We start from the raw sequence: 18,521 nt of genomic DNA on the forward strand, positions 1-18,521 counted from the left end.
CCGGGTCGTCGCACTTTTCGTCGCGAAAAAACTCCCCTTTCTTCACTTTTGCGTCATGGCCCCCCTTCCCGAGAAACAGTCTAAAAATTTGAGTCTACACGAAGTATGTGCTCATTTATGCGGTGCGGCGGCGTAGCTTCTTTCTTCTTTAAAATGTGGGCCATTCAGTCGCTTATACCCCGTTCACTCTACCATTATTCTCAACCAGCGTAAGATGACGTCAGAACCAGCGTGCGTTCACACATAACCATGGTTAGACACTGACGACATCTGATGAGTGGTAAAGTAAGTGCAAGTGAAAAATGAATCTACGAGAGCGAATAACCTGTTGGAAGGAAATAGAGAATGTGCAGGGATAAGTTCTTGTGTTAATTGCAATGTATTTCAACGTATGTGCATATTATGAGCTGCTTATGAATTAAAAATTGCATTCCAGCGTCGACAATCATTGTTCCTAGCTACGTAGATGGTAATTCAAATGTGTTCGTCCAACTAATCATTTCATCGATAGTGTGGCTTTCATTTTTTTACTGCCCTATTTAATACGAATAAAAGCGAGTATTAGTGATAATTAGGTTGATATCAACAGCATATACTACTACTTGTCCTTGATTCGGATGTGTTGACAAATCATTGATGTAGGTGAAGAAAATCGAGGACCTAATCTTGCATCAATTGAGGCACACTTGTGGTGACTTGGGATTGAGATACACTTTTCGCTGCATTACAGTCTTAGAAATTGTTGTTTTCTGATTTTGACAAAGGACATGATCCAATCTGATGCTATACCGTAAATTAAAAATATTTTTACTTCAATTAAATGGTGGACGAATAACTTGCAGAAATGTTACCATGGAAGAAAAATGTCACTGCATCGTTAAAATTAAACTTATGAAATAAGAGAGAGAACGTGGTATTTTTTGTGATATGTAGTATCACTCGACGTTTCTAAATTTGTTTTCTTGAGTTACATCTGACAAGCCGTTAGCCTGATATTTTATATTGAAATAGGAGGAACTTTCGTTCAAGGATGAACATGCGTGATCTTTTTCAAACTGGGACAAAGGGCTCTTACCAAAAACATTAAAATCATTATGACCATCGGCTTTTTATTATGGTAGTTTCGCCCTTTTTACATAATTCTAGCAAAATATTTATAGAGATTATTCAATATGTCCGTAACAATACAATGCGTGCTAATGGCTAATTCACCACGAACTATATAGTATATCGCATAACTTAAATAAGGTTTAAAATCTCATAATATACAACAAATTTCGGAATGAATCTATAACACTTTTCTTAGAATTAATTCTGACGAATATAGTTCAACAATAACGGCCGTCTCCTCTTCGAATGCTTTACTTTCTGTTTTCTTTCCTCCTATCCTACCTTGTTGCTGCTTCGCCTTCTTCTTTTTCTATCCAGTTTTAAACCAACTTGCGTTCACACACGCATGAACTACCGCCAACCGTGGTCGGAAAACGGTGGTCAGAATCCCAACCACGGTTATCGGTAACTTGCGTTCTCACCTCGTTTTGTAACCACGGTCGGGGCTAACCGGCGTTAAAAGAACGTAGTGTGAACGGGGCATTAGTGTGTCGTAGGGCGGATCCCGCAGTGTGGTCTCGTGCGAGGGGCGTGGTTTTGCTTCCGCCGAGTTTCGTTGCCATCAATCGTTTCAGCATTGAGGAGAGAATGCGTTTGCCGATGATAGCACGATATTTCGAGCGGATTTTGTTTTTTCGACCGATATATTTCGTTGGTGATTTTTCCCCCTGGTGATTATTTTCGATGGAGTTTCTTGAAACATTGTTTTTATTTGAACTGTCCATTACCAAGCAAGTTTTGAAGGGTATTATCCAGGAAGAAATTGCCAACATAACCCCTGCTATGTTGGCAAGAGCCATGACACACCCCCCAACTCGGTTTGCTCAGTGTATGCAGAGAGGGGACGAAACCTAACTGATATGATCTTCAACACTGTGTTCATCTGAACTTTAGATATGTGCCTATTTTTTTCGAAACAAATAAAAAGAATTCTGATTCATACAATGTGTTGATTTTATTGCGTTTCGAGAGAAGGGGATTATGCTGCGGCACACTGAATAGATTGCACGGGACGCATCTTTTCTTGCTAGTGAGTCTTCTGAAGCCAGTGCATGTTCGTCATCAACTGGCATGTCTTCACATCCACTTTCCTCATTTCTGCTGGCGCACGATTTGTTTTCATCGCTGTAAGAGAGCTTAAAATATAATATTTCGTAATTTTTTGAAGAATGCGTAGCTTTTGTTTACATATGGTTCAGGTTTGCACATGAAAACCATTGAAATTCAAAGAAAACACTATAAGTGTCCGTTTTCATTGGCACGCAAGCGTTTTTAAAGGTAAAACTAAGAAGAAAAAATGAATAACTTTTCTTTGTGTTCATTAAATTTTAATTATTAAAATTAAAATAACACCATACAAAACGGGATGCCAGTCGATGACGATGGATGCAGTAGTAGATAGCTTTTCAATTACTATTGCTCTCAATTTTCCGATATATTTTGTGTGTTTGTTCATTATTGATAAATTACCTTTTTTCAGGAAGTATGTATTAAGATATAAGAGCTAATTCTAATTTTAGGACTTGAACATTCAATTTACAATGAATTGCGCGTGGAAGGTCCAGCGACTGGAGAGCCTCATGTTTTGAATTTTTTTTCGGAAATCTCATCGAGTTAATTATTTCGATGGATCCACTTCAACACGAGGGTTTTTAATGAGCAACATCCATTTGTTGCAGGGCTCACCTCTTGCCGGGCAGTAGTTGGCGTGGCGACCGACGGAGCGGCGGGTGGCGCCGGTGTCGCCGGGGTGGAGGCGTCCACGGCGGGGGCGGAGGGCGTGACGTCAGGGGGGGCGAGAGGAGGGGTGGCGGTGGTGCCGCTGTCTCCACCTCGCCTCCTGCTGCTGCTGCTGCTCGAAGACTGCGCCCAAGGAGAGGAAAGAGTGAGTGAGACATTGGCCTTCTGCTCCTCACTAACTACTCGCTCTCCTCTGCATGCAATTGCTGCATGCCAACTTCATCCCTAATCCCCGAAATTGAATTTCGAGAATCAATCATTTAAGTGCAGTTTAGTCCTTTCTACAATGGAACCCGTAGAATGATGTGTCGGGGTTGTCCACGTTGTTTGCCATCCAACAGTTGACAATATTCTCAATATTAGCAAGATTTTGTTGGTTAAAAGCACACTTATTTACTTGATTTGTCTGTTTTCGCTTCTATTCATTGCATCAACTCGAAGTCGTACGCTTTCGCAAAGTGTAATATAATAATTGTCTATTTGGAATTGTCATTGACTGTGCGGGCCGCATGAATTAGCTATATTCGAAACCTCTGGTAGACCACACTCACGTTCGGGGTGGTTATGAGTCCACGGCATTTGAATCCCAGATCTTAGGGTTATCTGGAGAGGACTCCGCAACTGCTCCAAAACGTAATTGCTGCGGCGGATACGAAATGGATTTCATTCATGAAGATTTATTTTTACCGCGTTAGACGAGGGAATAAATAGGGTTCAGTATTTGTTCTGGTGTGAAGCACATTATCGGGAAATTAGGATATGGGAACGACGCGACGCCTACCACTCAGCCGCGCTTTGCGGTGAAGGCGCGGCATTCGAATGTGGGAGAAAATCGATCGGGAATCGAACCGCGGCTTCAGCTTTGCGCAGACCCCTGGTCGAGAGTCGCGATACTTTCCGATATTTCGTATCGCCTAGACCGACCACTAAGATGGGAAAACACGTAAAAGTGAAGCACCATCGCAAGCAGTTGATGGTGGAGGTCGTCTCTCGGTCGTGCGACTGCGGACGGAGCACGAATCGATTTGACGTCTTGATTCGATATGCTCTCGAAGTTGATGCAGTTCGACGTCGAACGCAGAAGGAGACGATGGCTAAAGATATCACGCAAGCGGCAAGCGCAATCGTTGATTTAATTGCGCAGACAAATAATATATAATCACAGATTGCTCTTTTCAATTTATTTTTTATTGTGGTGAATGTTAAGCCGGAAGTTATTATAATTTTCTGATAAAGAAGAGAGATGAAATCATTTGCCATTCTCAAGGTTTTGTTTGTCTGCAGCATGAGTTGCACTGACATTCGTCGTTGTGTGCACGTATACGAATAGTGTGGCGGGAGACCGCTCTGGAGCCACCGCTGCAGCCAGCAGCAGTCCACTGGCCAGTCCAGCCTTTTTACCCACCTCCCTTCTTCTCGAGGAGACGACTGTCGGATTGGCGGTGACCGGAGGCTGTCCCTGCCGCCGTCCGCCGCGCCTCGAACTCCGACCCTCCGAAGACGACGTGACCACTTCCACGCGAGACACCTGCGTGATCGAACGAAAGCGATGATTCAGTTAGAACCGAAGGTTGGAATCGCATCTTCCGCTCTCATCTCATCGGGATGCAATCCCACAGTCCCTCTGTCCGTTTTGTGTCCTCTGCCGTCCCAGTCTGTTCATTCCTTGTCATGCGGCACCCGCTTCAGGGCGTCAGCCTTGCTGTTTTTTTTGTCAAAATATATAGCGGGGTGATACTTTTTTTTGGCCTAGATTACTGTCATGCGTTATTTGGCGTTGCCTGTAATTCATTGATCCATGGTAAAACGTGGTCATTGTAGTCATTTACCATATTTTCTCCTTTGATGCCATTAACCATCCGATGATCTCAAATGTCTTTGTAGTAAATTCAATTGCGTACTCGTCACTCCTGAGTATTTTTCCATTCGTTCAAGTTCTTTGTCCGTGTCATAACATCGATTTTTATACGTTTTTATGTAGTATTTCATTGTTATTTTTATTGTTTCTTGTCCGTGTCATCATACTGATTGAGAGAGTATTTTAATCTGGTATTTTATCGTTATTTTTAATTCCTTGGTCAAATTGGCTTGCATGGAAATATTCCTGTTCAGTAATAAGAAAAGGCATATATTTAATCGATCAAATTACTCAATGAAATTTGAGCTTCTTTTTTGCTTGGGTGTTTTTATTGCCATTTCAATTTCAATCGTAGATGTCTTGAAGCAAGCGTTTTGGTCTGTCTGTCAATGTCATGTACATATTTTCCCTCCAATGTCAATTTCTCACCCTGGGGGCGCCCCTGCTTCTGCTGGACGGTCTCTCGGCCGTGTCCTCCCGGGCCCTCGAAGCGCCGGCGCCTCCCCTGGAAGTGGCGCCACCCTCGAGTTTCCTCGTCGTCTCGAAAGCCGCAGGCGTGGTGCTTATGCTCTTCGTGTTCAAAGGAAGGAAACGATTTGATTGCCGACCGGATTTCAAATGAAAGAAATGCTCACATCAAGTTACCATTAGTTGTAGTTCCACCAAACACACCCTTGCTCCTTTTCCCCAAAAACGTAGAGCAAAAATTGGTTACATCAAGCATTAAAACTCCTCGCCAGTCACAAATTTCATTCCTTTGTAAGCAGCAATTATTCTGATCCAATTCAATTACAATCAGCATGAGAGAACCGTCCGTTCAAAGGAAGTCCTATTCAGCAGCTCTTATTTCCATAGCGCATCACTTCATCAATAAAAATTTTGTATCTTGAAATTTTAAGGGTACATTGAGTAATTGCTTATCATCAAATTTTTCCTCGTTTCCTAAAAAAATTCGTGTTTCTAAAATTTGAAAATTTAATCTCCGATTTTTTGGAAATGTTTAAGTTAGAGGCGAATTTTTAAGATAAAAGCAAGTGCTATTTCATATACCCTGAGCATTTCAAGACGATAGCGTTCGTTAGCTTAAAGCGGGTGCGGGAATAGGGAGGGATTAGTTGGCACTTCCGTTAGCCGACGAATGCATTTATTATTAATGATAAAGTGTGCGTTCTCCACGGCTTCATTGACACAAAATATTACCATCCAAGTTTCCATTAATACTCGAATGACATAAATTCTGGGAAGCAAGCCCACCCCCGAGAATGAATGGACGCTTATTCGTTCAATATTTAGCCGTGCTTCAAAAAAAAAAACATTGTTTCCTCTAACAATAAGTAAGCGTTGAAGGCGGGTTCGATCGAAGGGGGATGAGTGCGCCCGTAGAATTTGTTAAATAATGAATAAATGCCGGTGGTAGAAAGCAAATTATTGCATAGTGCACCTTAGTCTGATTACGTGAGGAACCATTGTGTCTCTTTATCCATGTTATTCATTAATATTCACTTAAAATAGGAGATATATTTTTAACCAATGCGCACGTGTGTTATGCTTACGAAACCGAATGCCTTTAGCTAGTGTTTGTTAGAAGCATGTTAGAAGCTGAACAGATTCGGTTACAATACTATCTTTGTGGAAAATTAAGCATGTATGGATAGAACCGTGGAGCACCTTAGATGATATTTATTTATGCAAATTTGCTTCAATCAAATGGAGGAAAGTTTATAAAAAATAAGTTGATTGAGCTATTACTTGTGACTGCTTTTCAGTATTTGACGAGGATATGTTATGAGTGGTTCCTTTAACACCAGTTTACATTAACTCTGACAATGAGTTTTTGAAGACATTCCTCCAAACAGTTTTAAGAAAAAATTAAAACGCTGAAAAATTTTAGTTTTCCCAACTCCAATTTATTAAACGTTGCCAACTGTTAATGCCTATTTTATAGATATCAGATGCTGTTGCTCCATTACGGTAATTTTTGATTGAGATGTTCGATGTGTTAGTAGTATTGTGAGGAAAGTATTTTCTAATTATTCAGAATAAATAATGCATTGTAATTGCATTACACTCTGGTTTCTGGCTTTGATTTTTGAGTCACGATAAATAAGTTTAGTCTTAATTATTTCTTGGTCTGTTCTGACGGCTGCTGCGTTTATTGATCGCCTTGAAAGTAAATATTTAATGTTTTGTGTTCATCGTGGAAGTTATCCTTACTTCTTCGGTTTGGGCATTTGAAAGGGGAGTGTGCTTGCGGGGAATGCATTTTCTGCTGGTCCAAGGGTTCGAACCCAGTTTCATCTCAAGAGCGATCGTAAACAATATGAACTCCCGCGTTGATCGGTGGTCCAGGGAAATGAACTGGGCTTCGTGACCTGAAAGTGCGAACTTCGCTCTGTGGTGATGGCTTTTATATACTAGGTACCACTTGAGATCAACCACCAGCACTCCGAACAATCCTTTGCGTTGAAGGTCTGCATTCGCATTCTTCCGTTCTTGCTCAGTGGTCGTCGCCATTTCCCTTCTTTAGGGGGAAGTTTCAGTCTTGGCGTTCATTCCTCTCCCCGCCTTGATTGCGTGCTCTTGACAGCCTGTCTCTCCTGCTCGCCGCCTCGCGTCGTCACTATCGCTCCAGCTGTTCCTCGCCACACACGCTCGATTTTGAGGAAAGTTTCGGCGCGGGTAATATAATTGGAGAGGAGATCCCGTTTCTCCTGTGAAAGTTATCGCGATCGAATCCGTGCGCTTCCTCATTTCCATTTGCTGGGAATTCCATTCGCCTCGTCAAAAACCAGCCGCGGTGGCCACCCTCTTCTGTTTTCACCGTGGTCTGCCGTCAGATCACGACAGAAGAGAATTGATTTTTCTTTGCTAAGAAATGGACATTTTTGGCGAAAGAATCTCTCATTATTTTTACAGTAATTTTCATCTCGTGCTTTTTTTTTCTTGCATCCATATTTATTAACATAATTTTCGAATCAACATCGGTTATAACTGCCCAATGCTTTCAGCTCTTTTCGAGAATAATTCACAGGGCTCTGCACTTTCTCCTAATCACATTATGACGATGAAAAAAGTTGTTAAATTGAGTTTTATTTCTTGTCATCCGTGGTAAAATGGTTTGACAGATTATGCCATCTCGTGTATATCATTGCATTCAGCCAGTTGGTAAGCAGAAACATTTATTGTAGATATTTGAACGGCAAATTTATTTTCAACTACAAAAATGGCATGAATTTTATCACATCATTCCATCGTTCACCGATAAAATTACCTGTTTTCCTTTCCAAGGTTAAGAAAATACCATCATTTTTACAGTTATTCACGGAAATTTAAAATATCATTTTGGTTCTCTGCAACGCGTAGTGGGAATTTCAGCCTACCTCCATTATTATTCGATTATCTGAACTTGGCATGTTTAGGTAGAGTCAGGAAAGTAACACGCATCTATTTACAGACCAATTTTCCATTGTAAAAATATTAGACGGCAGTGACTGTGTCTGTCGGGCATTTTCAATAAATGTTTATTTCCAAGAGATATTTCCTTGAACGCCTTTTGGCCTTATGCATGCATCTTTTTGGCCACAAGTGAAGATGTTATTAGAGTTTGTCGTGGAAAACATGCTTTCAATTCCAATGCTTTGCCGAAAGCTTGATGAGGAAGAATGGGCTGATGAGATCGTTTTGATGATGTGTTGGTGATACAAGCAATTACATGCGTTGCAAGGCATGCGCAGTTGATGGGTTAGCGATCGTTCTATGTTCAGAATGCTTTTGTCGGCGTGAAAGACTTAAAATGCCGTCTTCGTGCATTGGCAGGCATTTTTGCCAGGCATGCAGAGTGCAATGGATTTATGATATGGCATTGTGATGTTGATGAGTCGTGCGAAGCTGTGAAGGAGAGAGTTACAGATCGTTTTGTTTTCAAACGTGTTCAATCATTCGGTTTCGTTGTGCTTTCCGCCTCCTGGTGGTTCTCACTGCTCCCGCTAGGGGCGCCTCACCTGGCTGATGGTTATGGTGCCATCTCGAAGCGCCTTCTTGAACTCCTCGGGATAGTTGTCGGACTCCCTGATACCTCCGGGCAGCGTTGGCTCCGTAGTCCTCGGAGTCACGGGTTGCTCCTGATGGCTGCCTCCCCGCCGTGGCCCCGAGCTGCCTCGAGTTGAGGACACTCTGCTAGGGCCCTCTGTCCCGTCGCCGATGGAGTTCTGATACGAAACCATTTGCAATAACGCACCCAATTCCATGAACAACTGCGCATTGCGCAATTTACAGGGTTAACACTGGGGCAGCGATGTTTTCTCTGTACAATTTAAATATTGGGGAGATATTACGTATCAAAAACTACAGAAAACTACACCTAGTTTTTCATTGTACAAGATAAAAATTGAAAAGAATTGCGCTCAACAGGGATGGAGTTAATAATACTCGATCTGTTTTTTTCTCTTTGTACATGCAGTATTATTTATTACATGGCATATTTCAATGTGAATCACTACATGGCTGAATAACCTTTTATGTCTGCTACTTTTTCATTATAAAAGAAAAATTATTGATAAGAATTTACTTATTACGCTCTACAGGGTTATAATTAAGTCTAGGACTACGATTTTTTTCACTGTACAGTTTAAAGGTTCAAGTTAAATTAAGTATTACGCTATAGAGAGCGGTACTAAGTGCTATTCATGCTAATTGCTCTTTTTAGTAAGTGAAGATTGAAGATAAATTGCAAGTTAGCTTCTTGAGAGTCAGAGCTAGGTCGTCTTATCTTTGTACGTACCTACATTGTTTTATTTATGCTTGAGCCAGCAGCATCGCTAAACTGATGTCCCAATAATCCGCTGAAAATATTTTTAGGAATAAAACAGTCTTCTGTGAGTGTTAAAAGTGTCTATTGTAATTTTTCGTTGTTATTGTAGTTCATTTAATAGGCCATGAAACACAGATGTATTCTTGCGAAGCCACACCGTATCCCAAATGAATTATGTTCTGGAACTATACGTCTATGCCTTTCCTTGAACTCTATGAATTAGTTATCTTCATAATATAATGTTGTTGCGAATGTTTACAAAATATCCTCTTACTTTATATCAGTATGACTGATGCACCGAGTGAAACATATTTAATCTTATGAACATCCACTGCTATTTTAGAAACAATGAATTGATTCGGTTATACGGTGATTAATCATAGTTTTATTTTCAGTTTATATCACTCCTTAAATAACTAGAATCAGTATATGGATAGGTTCCATGAATGATACGGTGGAGTCTTCGTAGGCAATTTTATTCGTAAATATATCTTAAATCCAAAAAGCATTCGAGTACCTATGAGCATTAATTTGGGGTATTCAAAGCTCAAAATCTCTTCAATCCGAGGGTTTTCCTGGAACGCTTTCAAGTGAATTCACTTCCTTCTGCCTACCCTACGGTTAGTGAACCTTAGGCCAGTGATTGAGTGGATCTTGGATAAGTGTGTGCAGACAAATAGTCAGCTCGTTGAATTCCATCGGGGAGAGTAAAGCGTCACCTTGTGTCTTAATAGGTAATCTCTTTTCGAAGGCAAGGTGAGGAACGTATTCACTAGGTATTGTAAACCGTAATTCCACCATCAATATGTGAAGTATTTTTATCAATGGGAAAGAATTGTTGAAGGACAAATGACGCAGATTTTCACACTTAAACCGTTGAAAGAATTACTCAATACCAAACTACATACATATAAAATAACAATTGCTAATGGAAAAGGTTAATACAATCATCAACATATGTACAGTTTTACCCAGGAATTATTAATATTTCCCCATATGCATAAGAAGACGAAAATAGAACCATTATAGTTTCCAACATGTTTTTCTTTTGCTAAGGCACTATTACTGATGCAGATAAAGTATAGGTTCAGAAAAAAGACTTAGCATCAACCAACTGTACAATATTTGTATATAAGGCCCATGGCGAATATGCATTGATTGCGGAAAAATGTTATTCTGAATCCCGAGAATCATTACAAAACAGTGATAAAGTTAATATACGAAATAATTTCTAAGAAAAGGCGGGAAGATAGAGAATGTAATGTAAGAATAAAGAGGAGTTTGATTCCCAGGTTAATAATCGGTCAAGGATAATTAATTTTCCCAGCATGCAAACCTTGAAAAATAGCGTGGAAAATTGAAGTAAAGAGGCTGTTAGAAAAAAATATGAATTACCATTGAGCCAGGGTTTGGAATTCGATTTCCTTGCTAATAACGAGAAATTATTTAAAACAACTCAGTAATGCATAGCCATATAGCTGTGAGCATAATGACCCATTGGAAGTGTGTTAACCGTAAAAAAATGAAATTTTGTAGAGGATGGGCAAGGTATATTCCCTCGTTCAAATAGTATAATTCTCCTATGAGAAAAAATTTGATTTGAAAATCTTAAGTTAAGATCCAAAATTAAAAGTGTAAAATTTTCTCCTCCCAGGGGACCACCATCTTCAGAATTTTGCATAGTATGAAATAAAAAGAGTGAAGCAGCATCACATTAAAAATAGTCATGTGAATGGAAATTTAGTACGGAAATACGGATGGAAGAAGTACGGAAGAAATTATGTTTTATTATAATCTTCGTTGTTGTCTTAAACTAACAGCATGTTTTTATATCAACGATTCCCATTAGTTTTAATATCAATTGAAATATAATAATTACTATAAAAATTATAATTTTATTAATTCATCTTCGAAGGAAGGAATAATGCCTCCTACCATCGAACCATTTGGAAGGAGATTTGACAATACTAGTTTTTAAATTTCATGTCAGGGTCCATTTTTTTTAGATATATTTTCTGAGTCGATATAAAATAGCTTTAATGAGTTTTATTGTGCATAAGTCTTCCCCTGTTAGTCTACCATTACCAAAACGAACAATTACAAAATAATGTGTACGGATACAAAATATTCACATGGCAAATCATTTCAAGGCAATTATGTTACTGACTTGCTTTCACGTAGACTATTTTTAATGTGATGCTGCTTCACTCTTTTTATTTCATACTATGCAAAATTCTGAAGATGGTGGTCCCCTGGGAGGAGAAAATTTTACACTTTTAATTTTGGATCTTAACTTAAGATTTTCAAATCAAATTTTTTCTCATAGGAGAATTATACTATTTGAACGAGGGAACCGTTTTAATTTTTGAATGTAGTTATTTTCGAGTGAAATCTTCGAAAAAAGTGGGACAATAGAAAATATTTAATGTGAATACAAAGAATATTAATGGTCAGTTTCCAATGAAAATAAACATTGAAACTTAAGAAATTGTGTGAAGTCGCGAGGAAAAGGTGTCTTTACAACAGAAATTTTACCATCGAGACGGAGTTTTCAAAATCATTTCCTTAAACAGCAATGACTGTATTTGGCGATAAATTGTGGATACGCATGCCAAATAGAATGAGGGAAAACTTAATTCCTTGACTTCACGCGTTTAGATACTCTCGCTTCACATTTATCTTCTTTGTATCCCATAATGAAGCGAAAGATTTGGAACACGTTTAGTCATAGCATTCATAAACTGCTAACAGAGCAAAATTAAAAAAAATTGTCTTTATTCTATTCTTAAAATCAACGATAAAAATGTGTTATGCAACTGATTTATGAAAACCCTGCGAGAGGGCAACTGGTTCCTGTTCCACTCACCTGTGGCGCCCGCCTCGCCCCAGATCTCCTCGTCTGCAGTTCGCTCCTCCCCACCGCCCTCCTGGGAGCAGCACCGTCGCCTGCACCCTCGGCCTGTTCCGACTGGGACCTCTCTACACTGCCATCGTCAGATTCGCTTGCCAGCTGCTTGCGGGGCCTGTTGATGGACGCCGACGCCACCTGGTGGTCGAAATCCTAACCAACCGGATAGAGAGAGCACTATTATCACCTTACATCCTTCGTCCGATAAAACGTAAACTTTTCCTTAAGTCATTTTCGAGTTCTCCTTAGCAGCAGAATAGGGTAGTTTCCTTCATCAAAGAAAACGAAAGGCATTGATTGCGATTCGTTACACCCAATTGGTGTATTCATAGCATAAAAATTATTTGGTTTAAGAAATCCCAGTTTAGACGAATGTTCATGGTCAATTTTAACCTCATTTGAGAAAGGCCAGATTGGCACCCATGCGATGCCACTCCAAGTGACGTCACAGGGACCTAGATTCTATACGAGTAGTCAGGAGTTTTACGTCGTCTGAGATTACCAATGCATGCATGAGGCACAGAGCTCAGGGGAACATCTTTTAATAATCACCTATTAAAATTGCCCGTGGTCGGAAAGTTTCCTTCGTTTGATAGGGTATTTATAATCGCAAAATATATAAATCTTCATATAAAAATCTAAAAGCGTGAAATACGTACTCCAGGATTAATAATCTTTCGATTTAGGCAGTAAAAAAATAGGAAACCACCCTATTAAGTTTCCTCAGCTTTCATTCGTGGGATTGAACATTTCGTTGATTTAAGTCAATTAATTTGTTTCCTACCACATAACACTTCCTAATTTAAAAAATAGTTAAAATATGAGTCGTATAATAATCTCGGTAATCAAAAACCACATCGTCCATATCTTTTGAATAATTGACCATCCTTCTCTTGGGTGAATTCTCATTCTTACAATTACGTGATAGGTGACGGTGGAGCTCGCCTCGTCCTAATTTAACGATTGTTTACGCAATCAGCTCACTGGCTCAGTGCCTCAACCAGAAGACTGGTTTGCATTCGGGAGGTCGGAGTTTCCTTCTTTAGGATATTTAAACCCTATATATTAATTTAATACGGGAATATTTTTCCCGTCCGTCGCACTCGAGCGAGAGAACCAAAAAGTGATCGCTCTACCAATAATTTTCTGCGTCATTCGTCCGACAGATTTTCCGTGTTTACATCTAAGTGTCATTCCAGTGACAGCCAAACGTGGCCTTCAACTCGCCGGTAGATACTAATCGTTCTAATTAGCTAATGGTTTCGGTGACGAAAAAAGGGACGCGTGGAGTGATGGACGGGATTCCCATTGCTGGAGCTATCGCGGAGAGTGAAAGCGAGAAACGATCGCCATTGGAGCGAAGAAATGTAAATAAGTTTGATTGAGACTTCAGCTACAGTCGTGAAAATGCCGAGTACGTCTCTCCGTGGGTGTTCCCTCTACCTCTCTCTCTCTATTTCCAGTTTATCTGCATGTCTGCATTCTAGCATTTGATTTCGTCCATCAAATATCTAACATGATCAAACCAGAGCATTGATTCCTTTCTGCCATGTAGGTTCGAAGATTTTCGCGGCGTTGATCAGATGATCTCTGCATTCTCTTCGGGTTTTCACCGCGTCCGTTGGCTTTTGGCGACATCAGTTTCGCTAACATTGCAGTCAGCGTCTTCAGGTCGAAGGTGAAGTAACTCGGAAAATTTCCGCCTTATCAAAGGCATTTCATCCTGGTGCTGCTCTCTCATTGGTCGGTGTTTATCCATCTCTCATTGCCGGCCTCCCGTTGGTTGATGGTTGGAGAATCCTTTTCGATGCATTGTGCAGGTGGTAGCCTTGATCTCTGTTAAAATTTCGCTATCTCAATGGCTTCTCTGATAAGGCGAGGGTAGCATTTTTTTTCCTTTGCTTTTATTTTGGCGTCTTCAAAGAGGATGTTGTGTCCAGGTTCACTCCAAGCAAGCGGAAGTATATTACTTTAAATTATTGTTTTGTTTTCTCGAGACGGTATTAATAATGCTGTTAAATGAGACATCTTTGAAATCAAGTGACTAGTTTATGCTGGTTTTCTGACTGTATAAATTGTCAGTTTCGGAAGAGGAGGGAGCACCCGGATACGTCCTGGTGTCCCGGCACGGGCCTGGTTATTCTCTTTATGCACCCATTTTCCAGTCGTACATCCAGTATTTCATCACTTCAAATAACCAACTATTCTGTCTTGTTTTTGTTAATGGGGGTCCCATACTGCAAACACCTTATTTATAAATATTCAAGAATTAAAAGGGATCCTGTCGCCTTGAAACAGTCCTAGGCTTATTTCCATAAAACTTTAGAAATCTTTGCTTCACTGATGCAATATCTCCAAGGTTGCAATAGTAGAATGCCTTGGGCATTTTCATTATTTTCATCGCCTATTGCATGAGTGTTGATGCGTAAAAAGTTCTCTCTTAATTATTTTTCGGAAGTGCCCTTCTTAATACCATCGAATAGCCTGCATTCCTTAGTTATGACGTACTCATGGTTCTCTGCCTCGTGTATCGAAGCATGAAGCCACTTTTCTCGGACACTTCATCACTGTTTCCTGAGTCTCGGCTGGTCCTGCATGAAACTTTCTCTTTCAGCGGATGTAATTTTTGGCATTAAGAGCAATTACTGACGCCAAATTAAGTCCTTCGTTGATATTTGAATTATGGCACATATTTTGCGAGACATCATAACCTGAATAATCAGTTATTTTTATGACCTAGCATCTCGTAATTTTGGATCAAAATTTTGCCAATTCGATATTTCGGCAATTTATTTTTCTTTATATATGTTTTGTATTCCAAACCCGATTTTTTTTACCTTAATTTGCGTTCATAAGTACTCCTAATGTAATTTTAATGTACAGAGAGACAATTAACATATTAGATATATTCGAAAATACAAGAGTTTTGAAATTTTCGAATGTATTTCTTAAAATGGTAGCAGATTAAATTATGTGGTTCCACCAAGTGAAGCCTGGACACTTAGTATATATTAGTCCTCTCTGATATTAGTGAACTAAAACATTTTTTTCCGGATAAAAAATTGAAATTTTAGTTGGAAATTCTCTGAGGTGGCCAGTGGCGGATACAGAGAAAATTCAAGGGGGGGGGGGGCGCAAAAGACATCTTGAGTTACCTTTACTTTTATCGCAATAAAAAATAATCAAGTCACATGCAGAGCTTCAGAAATTTTAACTAAAGTGATTTAACACACATTCAAGACAATGCCATCTTATGATATAAAAAAGTTAAAATTATGGTTCTGCTATGTTTGGCAATACGGGTGGCCACGCAAAGGGGGGGCGCGCGCCCCCCATCTGTATCCGCCACTGGAGGTGGCCAGATATTTTTCATTCTTTTAGGAACCGAAATGGTTTTGAACGAAAGTAATAATTGGCTGCTGGGGCATTCCCTTTTCTCTGCCGCCCTGAGACGATTTCAAACAGCTCCGATGGTTTGAGCGAATGCTAGTGCCCGCGGAAAGAGGGAAATTTGACAAAAAGAGAGTCTCTGCCGCCGTGGAATACGGAAGCCTCGTTCGCTCATACCTACGTTAAACATCTAGTGTCATTTTTCAGTTATCCTAAATTGGTCTCTTTAAATATTACCTCAATTTTTGAGAGTCTGATTTGCATCCTCATTTATTCCATTTCATTAAAATGTATGCATGAGCACGGGTTTTCTTGCAATGAGCCGCACTATTTCAATCGTTCCATTCCAATTAATTATGTTATTGGCGGATGCGGTTTCGGCGACAATATTTCCGCTTTTCTCACGTTGCTCACAGTATTAAAGGAAAAAATCAGCTATCATTCGACTCAAAGTCAGTCAGTCAAAGTCAGGTTGAACATTTTTGTCCTGAATAAGAAGGTTAGTCGAATGACAAAAAACGTTGGCCTTGTGGAAATGATATTTGTTGATGGAGTGTCGGTAGGGGTAAATGGATTTCTGAGGGATTAATAGCATTATCGGTTAGAAATACAACGCTCCAGCGAATTAAATTTGAACATAGGATCAACACATAATAGTAGTTAAAGTACCTGAATTCGTAATGTTTAGGGACACTATCGAAGCTTTTGAGGGGGCCCGATTTTTCTAATAATAAAAGGTGAACGTCATGGAATGATGCAGCTCTTTGTCAGGTGCTATTCCGTGGGAAGGAATTAAAAATATGCGCAGGTCCCACCTAAAAAAGATTAAATCTGGTGTTCCTCGTGTCGGCTTTCGCGGTGCGGTGAAGATTCGGTGGGAAGATATGCTTCGCGTGTCACCATCTTTGTAGACGACAGTTTCGTGGAACAAAGACCTCCATGCAAAGCAAATGATAGAGTTCCAATGCGGTACGTCTATGCCAATTATGTGGCAGTGCACACATTGGCCAAACATGCACAGAGTCCTAAAGACCCCAAAGCTCTAGGGACACCGAAGAGTCACAAGGAATCAACAAGTGCGCCTTCCAGCCGTAGCTGAACACACACCGGTAATGGGCCCAGTCACAATGCTGAATGTGACAATGCAAAAATAAATTGCCAAGGAGAAGAGTTGTGCAACATGAGGGAAGCGATAGAGATTATGAAACCTTCCTTCAACATGGATGACGTGTGCCAGCTATTCAACTAATGGGAAAGAATGATAATATCAACTCGGGTGGAACATGAAAAGGAAAACGCCAGGGGAGATGAACATATTAGAAGTCTTCCTGAGCAAATGAGGAGACGTCTGACTCCAACGGATGTGTATGGAACACGGCCGATACCACCGCTCCGCTCTTCATGGACCTGGTGCAATGCCGGCGAAACCGTTGCCTACAAAGTAAGTCCTCGCCCACCAATTAAGAAGTCGTTAGTTCGAGTCCCTCCTAAGCCCAAGACATGTATGGTTTCAAATCTGTTTCGTCTCCATCATTAAAAGATTGGGGGGGGGGCTGTTGGCATCACATAAATTATTATCTTTATTTTTCGATTTGTCACACTTTCTCATCACCAGCAAGGAAGAGTTTTTGAGGTGCAAATTGACCCTCCAGGTTTTCATCATCTGTCCCCGTGTTTAGGGGTCTATTTCAATCACATTTCGAGGTGGAGTGGTCCCCGCATGCCTCTTTCTTACTATGACTCACCTCCGCTCCGGATCTGCGCTCCGCCACGGGCCTACTCCGACCCGCCCCTGCTGCTTGGCGCCCCCACTCGAGGGCCTCCGACGAGGGCCTCTGTCTCGACGCCCCGACCGACTGGTCGACTGCCGGTCGATGGCTGCGGCCTCGGGGGGCCGCCGCGAAGCTCGCGACGGCCTCCTGCGAAAGGGACACCAGCTTAGCACATTAATTAATTAAACGTTCCTCTCATACTCCTTGCGTATTATATATCGATGTCATGACACAATCGGGTTTTGAGGCTGTGACAACTTTCTCATGCTGTCACTTTTATGTATTCTCCCAGAACTAATATGCATACTCCGATTTGGTACGGTGATTGGATATTGTTTTCTCTGATGAAAAGTGACCCGAGACTTTAGTGTTCCATTTGGTTTTAAAGCTAGTCAATCACTCACAATCAGCGATTCAGTGCGTCGTACAGTGGGTTGAAATCGAAAAAAAACTCGGCAAAACCTCGATATATTTTGTACGGAAGTTGAAAATTTTCTCAGGTGTTATCAATATATTAGTGAATGTGATGGCGCATACTATTTTTTATTGGTTAAGGCAAAGGGAGTCTGGTGAGACCTTCCCATGACGAGTAGATTGAGAGTCCTTCCCATTGTTTGGCACTGCACTGGCTTCGCTCGGACTCTATGCAGTGTAAAGGCCCCGCCCACCACCCCTGACCCACACGCCCGGGATGCGGTCTCACTCGATTCCCTTGGGCCTGTAATGGTTTCAATTGCAAATTCTTTTCTTTTTTGTCCTCGCTGAAGTCTTGGGTCTATGTGTCCCCATTTTCCAACGAGTACTTGACTGCCTGCCTGTTTATATGGAACACCAACTCTTTCTTGATGAGTTCTCTCACCTGTTGCTGCTGCCGCCCCCTCTGCGCCTCCGCCCGGCCCCCCCTCCTCCTCGCCCCCGCCCCCGGCCCCTCCT

The 18,521-nt window shown here is 40.8% G+C and overlaps 2 protein-coding genes across 2 annotated transcripts in view; both read right to left on the reverse strand.

Annotated features, from left to right (window-relative positions):
* LOC124162237 (mucin-5AC-like) overlaps positions 1–18,495 on the reverse strand; it is a 128,554-nt gene extending 110,059 nt beyond the window's left edge. Inside the window, exons 1-7 of the mRNA XM_046538702.1 lie at positions 18,448–18,495; positions 17,562–17,735; positions 12,385–12,579; positions 8,710–8,916; positions 5,138–5,278; positions 4,256–4,378; positions 2,797–2,973 (exon numbers count right to left, since the gene is read on the reverse strand). The gene's annotated coding sequence lies outside the window, so the exon portion shown is untranslated. The remainder of the gene's footprint in view (positions 1–2,796; positions 2,974–4,255; positions 4,379–5,137; positions 5,279–8,709; positions 8,917–12,384; positions 12,580–17,561; positions 17,736–18,447) is intronic.
* Positions 672–17,854, reverse strand: LOC124163070 (proline-rich protein 36-like). Its single transcript, XM_046539856.1, has 8 exons — positions 17,822–17,854; positions 17,562–17,735; positions 12,385–12,579; positions 8,710–8,916; positions 5,138–5,278; positions 4,151–4,378; positions 2,797–2,973; positions 672–749 (listed from the first exon to the last, which is right to left on the reverse strand). Exons 1-8 carry the CDS (start codon positions 17,852–17,854, stop codon positions 672–674), a joined length of 1,233 nt encoding a protein of 410 aa, XP_046395812.1.
* Positions 18,496–18,521: the final 26 nt, after the last annotated feature.

Source organism: Ischnura elegans, chromosome 7, assembly GCF_921293095.1.
Source record: "Ischnura elegans chromosome 7, ioIscEleg1.1, whole genome shotgun sequence".
Taxonomy (NCBI): domain Eukaryota; kingdom Metazoa; phylum Arthropoda; class Insecta; order Odonata; family Coenagrionidae; genus Ischnura; species Ischnura elegans.